Source organism: Nymphalis io, chromosome 1, assembly GCF_905147045.1.
Source record: "Nymphalis io chromosome 1, ilAglIoxx1.1, whole genome shotgun sequence".
Lineage (NCBI taxonomy): Eukaryota > Metazoa > Arthropoda > Insecta > Lepidoptera > Nymphalidae > Nymphalis > Nymphalis io.
Genome location: NC_065888.1, coordinates 8,786,700 through 8,798,221, shown reverse-complemented (window position 1 = coordinate 8,798,221; position 11,522 = coordinate 8,786,700). Strand labels below are relative to the sequence as shown.

Here is an 11,522-nt window from a genome sequence, read left to right as displayed (position 1 = left end):
TGTTAGTTGTGAATGTGTTGAACAAATGTGTTGTTTCACGTCTAATGATTATGATTGATCAGAGAATCAGGATATTGAAAAAAACCTAATTTCATTACATATAACAAAATATTAATAATATTACAAAGATTAAAGTTACTAGTTTAATAAGACTTACAACTTTTTCAAAAGATAAAATGTCCAAAAGAGTAGCATCAGTCGCTTTTGAAGAAAATGTAAGAAAACCTTCAAAAGAAGGCAAAAAACATTCATTAGATTCCGACGAAGAAGATAGCGCAGCAGAAGAAGAAAAGCAAAATATTCTTAATGCAAATGATATAGAGGGCGAAGAAGATGGAGTTGCAGGAATGGAAGGTGAAGTGAGTAAACATTATAACCTATCTTTTATTAAATATTCATTATTAAGTAGATACATATATGTGTATTAATACTTGTTTTTTTGAGTACTCATGAAATATTTGTTTATCATGACAATTATTAAAATTCAATCTTTTGACAAATATAAAGTTAAATTTCTTTAAGCAAGGAATTAATGTCAAAATAAATTATAAATAATATACATAAATATATTAGTATTGTAAGTTTTTTAGGTATTAAATATTGATAACAAATACATATTTTTTTAAATATTATTTTTTTGATAATATTTTTTCCATTGGTTATGATTAGGAATAGGAAACATTTTTATATCAATTGCTAGTTTACGCAAGAGATTAATATATTTACCTTCATTCATAAAACAAACCTATTCAACTTAAGTACTTGTATCCACTTTAATTTCTAACTTTCCCCAACATTCAAACTAATTTATTTGTTGAATTATTATTATAATGATTTAGATTATTCAAAATCTCGATTGATGATATTGTGTCAGTTTAATCTCAAATTTGTTTATTTGCCTTTACTTCTGTTGTGGTTGGAATAAAGTATACATAAAAGTACTATTGTGTATATGTAGTTAAGTGAATGTTGTGAATATATAATTTTGTTTATTTTGAGAATATTTTGTATTATTTAATCAAGATTAAATGGATTAATGAAGCAAGGTAATGGTTTTGCTTGATAATATAATTAAGATTTATTACAACATTATGCTTTTCTGGAAAATCTCTCTTTGATTGATGTAATTAACAAGATAAATGTTAATGGAAGATTTTAAAAAAGTTAATGAAATATATAGTTTCTAAAGCCATGTAATGTTTTATATTTATTCTTATTGGAGTATAAAAAAAATATCTCAATGTTAATATAGAATATATTTTTAGGTTACTATAACACCTTTTAATATGAAAGAAGAACTTGAAGAAGGTCATTTCGACACACAAGGACACTACCACTGGAAAAAAGAAAAGGAGATTCGAGATGGTTGGTTGGACAATATTGATTGGGTAAAAATTAAAGGTAGACCAGAAGATAAATATAAAATATTTAAAGAAGATACAGAAAAAAGTAATTTAGAAGATTCTGACTCAGATGAGGAAGAAACAAATGATAACTACAATATAATTGAAAATTATAAGGAGATATTGCAATTTATGAAACCACGAGAAAGTATTGCAAAATGCTTACAAAGACTGGGTAAGGAAAAAAATGTATTGTAATTGTTATACATTTAATTTTATGGAATTAAATTACTAATTTTTATACCTTGTTTTAGGTGCTAATTCTAAAATCTCGAGTGCTGAACGTTGGAAAAGGAAGAAAGCAGGAATAGTAGACGAAAGTAGTAAAACCGTTACCAGAATTACAGAATTAGCAAATCAAATTCTGACTAAAGAAGGTAACATGGATATTTATCAAGAAACTTATGAAAATATAAATGATATAATTGCAAAAGATAAGGCTAAGAATAACGATCCACAGTTAGATATGTATGCAGATGATTTTGATGAAAAAGAAAAACTTAATATTGATTGTAAAACACAAGACACTGGTGAAAGCAGTACAGAGGGAACAACATCCAAAACATTACAGTGGGAATTTAAATGGACACAAGAAAATGATGCTGAAATTTCTGGACCTCACTCAACTGAACAAATGAATAAATGGTCCTCTGAAGGCTATTTTAAAAACGGTGTGTGGGTTAGAAAACAAGGAGAAGACTCTCAATTTTATAACTCCAATAGAATTGATTTTGAATTATACATGTAGTTAATTAAAACCTATATTTTTTTTAAATAGTGGTATAAATTTTATTACTTGAAGAACAGGAAAATTGTTCTGTTGCTTTTTATTATCTCATAATAAATGTAATAAATATATTGTGATGTTATTTTTATGTCCATTATAAAGAAACAATTTCTAGTAGAGCCCTAGGCAGATGTGACATGAGTATATAATACTGATTACTGAGTGTTTGTCAATGGTCTAAGCTTTTTTGTGGAGAAACCTCTTGTGGACTTGTTTTTGTAGTAGTTTTCTGCTTAAGAGGTTGATGAACGACCTATGTCGTTGACCTTGCGCGATTTTACATTTCCACACACACCCCCAGGAACACCCCCCATGTCCAGTGTTTGCTTAGAAAAGTGTGACATGTCTCATTCTGCACTGACATGTGTCAATGACGTAAGAAATCCTTAAAAAAAATTTAAAAACATATAGCCTAAAGGTTAGGTTAGGTTAAAAAAAAATTGGGATGTTAGGCTTAGGAGCGAATCATTAAGTAAACAAGGGGTAAAGTAAACCCTCTGTTTACGTAATACTCATTTATTTTTATTAATCAATCAGTGGTACAGTAACAGCCTGTAAATATCCCACTGCTGGGCTAAGGCCTCCTCTCCCTTTTTTGAGGAGAAGGTAATAATCAGTGGGATTTCGCTTATATATATTAAAATCTATGTGTTTATTGAGAGTTAAAGGTTTATATTTTTCATGTTTTTAATTATAATTTTACCATAATCAGTCATATTTATAATTATTAAAATAATTTGTCAGTTTCGCAATTATGACAATATGTTGACAATAATGATTTACTGCACATACTTATTGTCACTGACTTTGTTTTAATGGTGAAAGCAAAATCGCAATAATAGTGTCAGAGTTTACCAAGTTTGGTGGCGCATTGAAGATACTTATTGTCACTGACTTTGTTTTAATGGTGAAAGCAAAATCGCAATAATAGTGTCAGAGTTTCCCAAGTTTGGTGGCGCATTGAAGATAAGTAATGAAGGTAAGGAATGGATAATATTTGGTTAATGTTTATGGGCGGTGGTGACCACTTAACATCAGGTGGCGCATTTGCCCGTCCGCCTATCTATAACATAAAATAAACCTAGCAAAAGCAACAAATTGGTCTACTACTCAGCTTGATGTAGAAGAAGTTTTCTAAAGTAGTCTGATTAAGGTGTAATAGTAAACTTGTCTGATATCAATATTTTCTGCATCTGGACTCAAATGGAAAATTTATTTTATCATGTCCAAGTTTTCAGATAAAATGCTATGATACAGATCATCATTTTCTTTCATTTGATTTCTCATGTTGATTAAATGAGTAGTTAGCTTTTGCGGTTAGTAATGTAGTTCTATCTAATTATGACAAAAGCTTAGTTGTTTCTAATTGCGCGGCGCTCTAACAAATTGGACGAAGCGAACAATACACTGTATACAGTACCTCTACCTTTACGTAAACAAACTAGGTACAACCGTACATGTACAAACACGACGCCGACGTCAAATTATGTAGTATGTATATTTTTATGTTTTAAATATTTTTGTTTTTTTTTTTCCAATGTGAATTGTAAAATGCATGATGTAATAACCTATTAATTTATTAGTAGAACATTTAACGAATAATTTTTCAATGTATTATTTCTATTATTAATTTATTCTATCTATTATGCCTGGTCTTAAATAAATATATAAAAAGAATATTATATATGCCGACGTGCTCAGTATTAGTAAATATATAGAAAAAATAATCAACCAAGGGATAAACAGAAAGTGCGACAGCGAGCATGATTTCATGAAACTGAACCATTACTTTTATTGTAGGTTTTGTTATCGGGTTTTCTATTTTTATACCTATTTCTTGTTTTTTGATTGGTTAAGAGCACCTAAAGCCACCAAAATTTAGATTTTACCCGGCTTCTCTAACGGGGAGTATAAATGATATATATCTTTCGGTGGGCTTAGAAACGTTTATTTTTTAGACAAATCGTTTTAATTTAATTATACAGTTGTTATAAAAGACTTTGTTAAACTATTAAGAAAAATACTATAATATTGTACGTATGGGTGGCAAAAACCGAAAGGGATTTACAAAAAATGCCTTAGATTATTTGTAGACATATTTAATAATACAATTGTGTTTCAATAACTTAAAGCTTTACGAGTATAAATTAAAAAGAAATTGAGGATATTTCGTTCTTTTATCTATCAAGAAAAATCATTTTTTTCCAACTTCCAGATTCCGGACTGTTAGAAAGCTGCGGGCTTTGATAGAATCTTTGATAGAAAAAATCACTAACTTTTTATCGGCCTTATATCTCTAGCCACACGACTAACGAGGCATTTAACAGTTATACATACAACATTGTTTTTTTACATTAAACTACATTAACCCCCTTTTTTATCCCAGTGGAAACCTTCAGAAAGTTACCCGGGTCCCATGGGGGTGGAACCGGGTTATGTGGGATTCTTACTCATTAAAACCACTGCGATGGCCGTCCTCAGCACAGATCGGAGAGGTTGCGGGATCGTGTCATATAACGCATCCGCGGCCTCTCTCGTGCTGTGCTGCGCTCGTGGCTCGGCGGAGCTTTCCTCAGGGGACGAAGGTAATGTTGTCCCCTTGTACTCCTCGCTAGTGCGTACGGCACGCTGCCGTCCTCCTCAGGACCGTGCAAAATTAAGTAAAGGTTAGAAATTATGCTTTAAAACCGCTCTTAATTTTTAATAAAGCATTTCACATTTATCATTTTCAAAAGTAAATTAATTTGCCATTTGTCGAACATAAATGGAGCGCCAAGTAATCGTCGTTAATAAAAGTTTCGTCAGAAATATACAAAAAAGACGATTACAACGTGTAATCATCAATTACGATTACAAATTATTTTTATTGATTCCGAAGAGTGCGAGCGTGGATGCTCTACGACACTTATGTAACTTACATGCTATAGTCGTAATCGTTAATCAATTATCGATATTATTGTACATAAGTCTGCTTGCAGTTCCATTCCCCTCTCCACGTTGTACTACTTATTCAAGATTCATTTCCCCACGAACCGTATCCCTATCCCGTATCTTTGAAAGACGTATAGTTAGGTCAATTTCAACGATTAAAATATGTTATTTCAAAGTAAAATTATTTATATGCTTAATTATTAAATTATTATAGTTTTTTGTTCTAATAATCAAAAGCATTTGTTTTGTACATCATAATTTATATTATAAAAAAAGAAACAAATCTCACCTGGACCATATAATTCCTTTATCTGTTACAAAAGTCCGAGGTTTTTCAAGTTTTGAACGCTCCAAACTCGCGACTAGAAGCTAAAAAAAGTATTAACTTAGTACTTCTTAAAATATCATTAAATTATAAATGTTAATTACGTATTTTACATCCAACTATATTGTACCGTAGATAATATAAAATATATTATTCGTTAAATGTTACTTTATTATGTTGATACATTTTTTCGCATTTGAGCTTAGACCAACCAAAGAGTAAGTAAATAGAACAGAGATAATAGTGTACTCTACGTCTATAGTAAAGAATTTGACAATTGGGAATTAACATGTCAAAAAATGATAATGAAATGAAAGCTGTAAAATATTAAGATTTATGAAGGAAAATCCGAATTCAAAACAAATATATGATAAAGCGTCCATACTGAGAATATTCTTAAACAGTAAATTTGCTCTTTGTCGTCTGTCGGTGTTAAAAAGAAGAAACCGAATTTTTTTAAATATGAATATAGTAAATTTACCTGAAGAGATTCTAATCATTATTATTAAGCAGTTGGATACTATTTCTTTGTACAATTTATACACTGCTTGTTCACGAATTCGTTCTATAATTAGTGAATATAGAGTTGTTAAATCATGTGATTTATCTCTAAACACAATGGCCACAGTGCAGTCACTAAAACTGAACTTTTTTAAAGATATTTCAAGACATCTTCAAGAGTTGAACTTGTGTGGAATTAATGACCTAACTAAAACCTTACTTCTGCCAGCTATGAATAAACTGAAGACCTTAAAAACATTAAATGTTTCTTATACAAATATCAGCATTTTCGATTTTGTTGAACTCTACCAAAATTGCCCCAGTATAAAAAATATAAGCATAAATTTTATGTTTGGTAGAACTACCCGGGTTAGATTGTTACAAGACTCTTTACTACAATGTCAAGAAGTGTTCAAAAACTTAGATTTTGTTAATTTTGTAGGGAATCTCAGTAATTTAATATATTCCCAATTACCATTATATATTTTATGCAAAAGCAGATTGAAAGCTTTACAATATACAGTGATAGAATGTGATATGAGTACTTATGAAAATGAAGACTCTGAAGAAAAAGTGCAATTCGATCAATTCTCAATATACTTCTTAGATGGGAAGAATTCCAGTGTGTATTATGGATTTATGCATGAAATGCTATTGTTTAATGTGTTGGATTTCCAAAAATATGAAGTTATTATTATAATTCGTTTAAACTTGAAGAGTACCTCATTGTACGCAACACCTTTGTTTGAAAAGTTTTTTGGTGATAATTTTGATTTAGATGTAGATTTCATAATGGATTTTTCAATATCTATTTTTGGAAATGTTATTATAATGCTTTGGAATAAAAGTACAACAAATTTTGACAAAAGTTTCTTTGAAAATTTGTTACGAAAGTTACGACCATTGTTTCCCTGTCAATTTATTTCATCAAGGAGAACACATGTGGATGATAAGTATGACTGGTTCTATACTACTCCTACTCCTTCAACCTCTGATTACAGGAGTGAATTGTGTGGATTTTCATACAAAAAACGTAGAGTTGTCGAACCAGATTGCATTTTAAATTATGATTATCACTTTGAAAAAAAGCGTGAAGTTCAATTAAGTTTGCTTTTTAATGGTGATATTAGAAGTGGTGTATCATTCCCTTATGATTGTGTATATTTAAGTAAATTAACTTATTTGAGTATGAGTGGAACAGTAAGTTACCGTTGTAATTTTTTTGAAATTTTGTTTAGTTCTTGTGATGTGCTTGTCACATTAAATGTAGAAGCACCTGCTACATGTTCATGCTATGCAGCAGTATCAAGGTACATTTCCTTCAGTCGAAGTCTTAAAAATTTAAGATTGGTGGATAAAAGAATTGATTTTAAGCTTGTTTTTTCATCATTGAGTGAATGTAAAACATTAGAGAATGTTAACATATGTGAAATGTCTTCTAACTATTTTGATGTTTCTGATCCGTCAATATTGTTCAAAAAATGTGAAAAATTGTATTGTTTGTATGCTTACGGACCCGTATCTGATAAAACTCGGAATAGAAAGTTACAAATTTTGAAAAGAGCACGAACGAAATGTGGAAAGACATATATCAAAGTTAATCTTTTTAGTCATTCTCGTTTGGCTTATGATCCTTTTATTGATGTGTTTAAACTAAATCCAATAAAACCAGTATAAACAATGTATCATATTTTATTATTGTACTATGTGTATTGTTACAATAATTGAAATGAACTAATTATGTTTGAGGTTTACTTTTGCTGTGGTTGGTACTTATTATTGTTATTGATAGAGATAATATGCCAAGTACAGCACTGCCGCCACAAGCATATGTCAATACTCCCCTATAGTACTGGGGGCAGGTTAATGCATCATCACATTTACTGAAAAAAAATGAATGGAAATAAGGTTTATGTTATACAAATAAATGCCTGTAGTAGTCAAAGGATCTTATTTTAAGTATTGTTTTATACATCCTTGGATGGTGAGAGTATATTTGTCTAATCATAAATTTTTGGCTGTAAAAATTGTTTTAATTTATTTATTAAAAAGTCTGCTGAATTTAAAACCTCTGTAATTTAAAATTAAGTTATGTGGCTAAGGATATGCTTACCACATTACACCACTAAGGTGGATGTGGAAATTTGTATAAAGTTAAGACTGTAAATCTTGTTAAATGTATGCTGAATTATGAGATGTAACTTTCAAAATATCTCAATACTAATCTTATTTGTACATAAACAAAATATAACAATTTTGTATTAAGAATAATTTTTATAGTCTTCTATGCGTACCATTAATTTATGTGTGTTAGAAATGGGATTCCATATATTATTTATTTTGTGTAGTTACACATGTATTACTTTGAATAAATCTCATTAATTTTAAGGCTTTTCAAATAGACTTGAGTTTTGTAACGATATAATTTCTTTTGGTACTTACTAGTTTTCTATAGCCATTACAGCTATTCCAGTTACTAATTTGTCGGCAAATGTAACAATCGAATATATTAAAGCACCCTGATGAGAATGAGGTCCTATTAAATCTGCTGTTACGCAAAGGCTCGACACCAGGGTTATCGCACTTCCAGCTCCTGATATAAAACATTGTAATTAATTTATTATGTTCAATGGGGTGAAAAACTTTGACATTATGTTTTTGTATCGAATGCATTTTGCTTAAAATAATGTTTCGTTTTTCTAATATATACGTGTTTGTATTTACATCTGTAGGTAACCATTGTAACTAGGGTGTAGTAGCGATATGTGCAAGATCTTGCAAATATACTTAACTGTAATTCAGTTATTATTCTTGTCGTATATGTACCAATGTATGAGTTATAGTAATATGGCTAAGGAGTAACGAGACATAAAAGTATTTCGAAATTAATATAAAATAGAATACGACTGTGGAAATATATGACTTCGTTTTTGGTTTAATTTTCGTATGACGAAAAAATACATTACTTGTAATTTGAATTATAGTAATATTAAGCCAAATATAATATTCTTATCATACGATTTGTTCACTGCTTTTTATTTGTTTTTCCTTGATAACATAACACATATTCTCTTTAATCGCATACTCTCTTATAATATTACATATTTATAAATTAATTCATTCATTCTAATATTCTCTTTAGTACATACTTCTCTTTACCTCTAATGACCGCATTTAAATATAAATGATCGTCAAACGTATCAGATTAAAATCATTAATTCTTATATATAAATAAGGCAACGTTTATCCTATCACAAATTAGAATATTGCCCTGTATTTAGTTTGATGAATGTTTAAACTTACCAATTAATGCTGCGACTAAATATATTTGTGCAACATTTGCTTCTGGGCTGATAGCTAATGCTATCCACATGCAGCTTATTAGACTAAGGAAGCTGCCTATAAAATACGCCACCTATAACAATGGACGGAATTATTACAAATAAAAAAAAAACAAACAATAATATCGATATTATCTTAAAATCCAGATTTATTGTTAAAATTTATTACCTGATGTCCTATCTTGTTAATATTACTCTTTAAAAGGAATGAAAATATAAGTGAAGATATGTAAAGAACAAGCGGTACGCTGGCTACCAATTCAGAACCTTCAGTTGGATTAAATGATAATCGTTCTTCGAGAAAAAGCGGTACGTACACAAGACTCAAGGCCCAGTACAATCTTGAAAATACGTACCTGAAATTTTAAATCAAGGTAAAATTAATTACTATGTCAATTTATTCATATTATTTCCGATTTATATTTTTATCTATCTATTATAAATGCACAAATATATTTTTTAAAATCAAAACAAATTGATTTAGAAATGAATAAATAATTTAATTTAAGTTTTAATAGCTAAATTGGAACAATTCAAATTACAATAAACTAAATTCAGTCTAATAAAATAAAGGGGAGGTTTTAATACTTGAGACATTTTAATATCATTAAAAAATATGAACGACATTTGCTTTAACCGCCGAGCACGAGATGAATTATAAACATATGATAATTCAATGGTGCTTGCCTTGGTTTCAACCCGCGATCATCGGTTAAGATTTACGCGTTTTAACTACTGGGCGATCTTGGTTCTGTCAGTATATTATATGCGGCAAAATTACATCCAACAAAGGCAGGTTTTTCTTCCTCCACGATTTTTTCTTCACCGCAGGTTGGATAAACACGTTACAATCAGTAGTGCTTTTCAATTTGAGCCCAGTCTTCGGGTAAGAATTAAGATCAATGTTATAATTTCACTTTGCTGGGCCATTCCAACTATAATATTATAACTAAATGACATACCTATTAGACATGATAACGAATTAAATATCAGCTAACAACAATTCTTTCGTACTTTCAATCAGTTAAAATACTTACAAACAACTGGTTTGGTATAACAAGGGCATTTGTAAAAAATGCATTATTTTTGTCTTTGCTAGAAAATTCAGAGGTTCATTTTCGCCGCTTTCTCCGGGATGCCCGTTCGCTTTTGGTGGTTTGTATGGTTTCAATTTAAAGAAAATGTGGAAAATAATAAATGAAAGTATCCCAATACCGGATATAATTAATGATACGTCCTAAAACAATAAATCTAATATATATTTATATACATACATAAACACAATTAATAAATAATATATATTTATATATATACATACATAAACACAGGCATAAATCAAATGTTAATATTGTAATGTTTATAACTTTTTTTACAAGTGGTTACGGCCCTAAGCCGGTAATGTATATAAATTTTGTACATCTATACCAACCCGAAATTTATAATCATCCGATGGTCTTATAAAAGTACTGTAGTTTGTTGCCCTTAAAACAATCCATGTTATGAAATAGACGGCTAGACTTGATATAACCGAAGCCATATATCTGAAAAGTTTATTTTTTATTTTTATTAACGTGTTATAGTAAGGCCTCCTCTTTATTTTAGAAGCACGCTTCTACAATACGGGTTAATAGATATCTACACGTGGCAGATTTTCATTCGACAGGTTTTATGATAATGGATGGATGGATTATAAACACAACTCAGTGCGCGCAAACACAGATGAACTCTCAATTCCCTCAATCTTATAATCGTGTCAGATGACCAACCCATCGAGGGTTGGTCATCTGACACGACCGGAAAGAGCTCGGGCGCAGAGCCAACAACTTTACGTGCTTCCCGAGGCAAGAAATGTATGTAATGCACTTCCAACTTCTAGACTTCGGGCTGCTGAGCAACGACGCAGTCATTCTATAATGAATGCCTATGCATGAGGTTTGTTTTATTACTTACCTTCTAACACCATATGTTAAAGCTACGAGACTTACCGTATAGAAGTTAATTCGGATCGTATATGTAGATTGTCAGTGATAGATGGTATTATAGCTAGATGTGATATCTGAACTACAGCCCAGCCGATTTGAAAAATTGTTATCAGTATAGCATAGTAGAAAGGCATCCACCACCTCAAATACTCGGAATTGCTATTCGGCCAGCAATTCCAACATCTTATAAATAGCATTGGAAATGTGAACGTCACTAATAGGCATCCTGTAATTATACATCTATTATTAATT

General features: G+C 30.2%; 3 protein-coding genes across 11 annotated transcripts in view; 2 read left to right on the top strand and 1 right to left on the bottom strand.

The window, feature by feature from the left end:
- Positions 1 to 2,261, top strand: LOC126768341 (CD2 antigen cytoplasmic tail-binding protein 2 homolog). Of its 2 annotated transcripts, none has more exons than XM_050486377.1 (3): positions 1 to 354; positions 1,266 to 1,578; positions 1,658 to 2,261. In XM_050486377.1, the coding sequence occupies exons 1-3, from the start codon at positions 334 to 336 to the stop codon at positions 2,149 to 2,151; spliced, it is 828 nt and encodes a 275-aa protein (XP_050342334.1). In that variant the 5' UTR covers positions 1 to 333; the 3' UTR covers positions 2,152 to 2,261. The 2 variants fall into 2 exon arrangements, with proteins under 2 accessions (XP_050342334.1, XP_050342326.1); XM_050486369.1 differs by having other exon boundaries at positions 2 to 359.
- A 3,462-nt stretch (positions 2,262 to 5,723) lies between these two features.
- On the top strand, positions 5,724 to 8,967 carry LOC126771169 (uncharacterized). Its single transcript, XM_050490956.1, has one exon. The coding sequence runs from the start codon at positions 5,783 to 5,785 to the stop codon at positions 7,622 to 7,624; it is 1,842 nt and encodes a 613-aa protein (XP_050346913.1). The 5' UTR covers positions 5,724 to 5,782; the 3' UTR covers positions 7,625 to 8,967.
- The window catches only part of LOC126771250 (major facilitator superfamily domain-containing protein 12-like), an 85,275-nt gene continuing 81,376 nt past the window's right edge, over positions 7,624 to 11,522 (bottom strand). For all 8 annotated transcript variants that reach the window (XM_050491161.1, XM_050491240.1, XM_050491550.1 and 5 more), the window contains 7 exons: positions 11,274 to 11,496; positions 10,718 to 10,829; positions 10,326 to 10,525; positions 9,458 to 9,644; positions 9,251 to 9,362; positions 8,390 to 8,540; positions 7,624 to 7,830 (listed from right to left, as the gene is read on the bottom strand). In XM_050491161.1, coding sequence (XP_050347118.1) covers positions 7,686 to 7,830; positions 8,390 to 8,540; positions 9,251 to 9,362; positions 9,458 to 9,644; positions 10,326 to 10,525; positions 10,718 to 10,829; positions 11,274 to 11,496 — 1,130 coding nt within the window. In that variant the 3' untranslated portion in view covers positions 7,624 to 7,685. The remainder of the gene's footprint in view (positions 7,831 to 8,389; positions 8,541 to 9,250; positions 9,363 to 9,457; positions 9,645 to 10,325; positions 10,526 to 10,717; positions 10,830 to 11,273; positions 11,497 to 11,522) is intronic.

Bases quoted from the DNA above. Each gene is read 5' to 3' on its own strand.
- LOC126768341 (XM_050486369.1), top strand. From the start codon at position 177: ATGTCCAAAAGAGTAGCATCAGTCGCTTTTGAAGAAAATGTAAGAAAA. The intron at 360-1,265 runs GTGAGTAAACAT...ATATATTTTTAG, and splicing joins TTGCAGGAATGGAAGGTGAA to GTTACTATAACACCTTTTAA. The intron at 1,579-1,657 runs GTAAGGAAAAAA...ACCTTGTTTTAG, and splicing joins AAAATGCTTACAAAGACTGG to GTGCTAATTCTAAAATCTCG.
- LOC126771169 (XM_050490956.1), top strand. From the start codon at position 5,783: ATGAAGGAAAATCCGAATTCAAAACAAATATATGATAAAGCGTCCATA.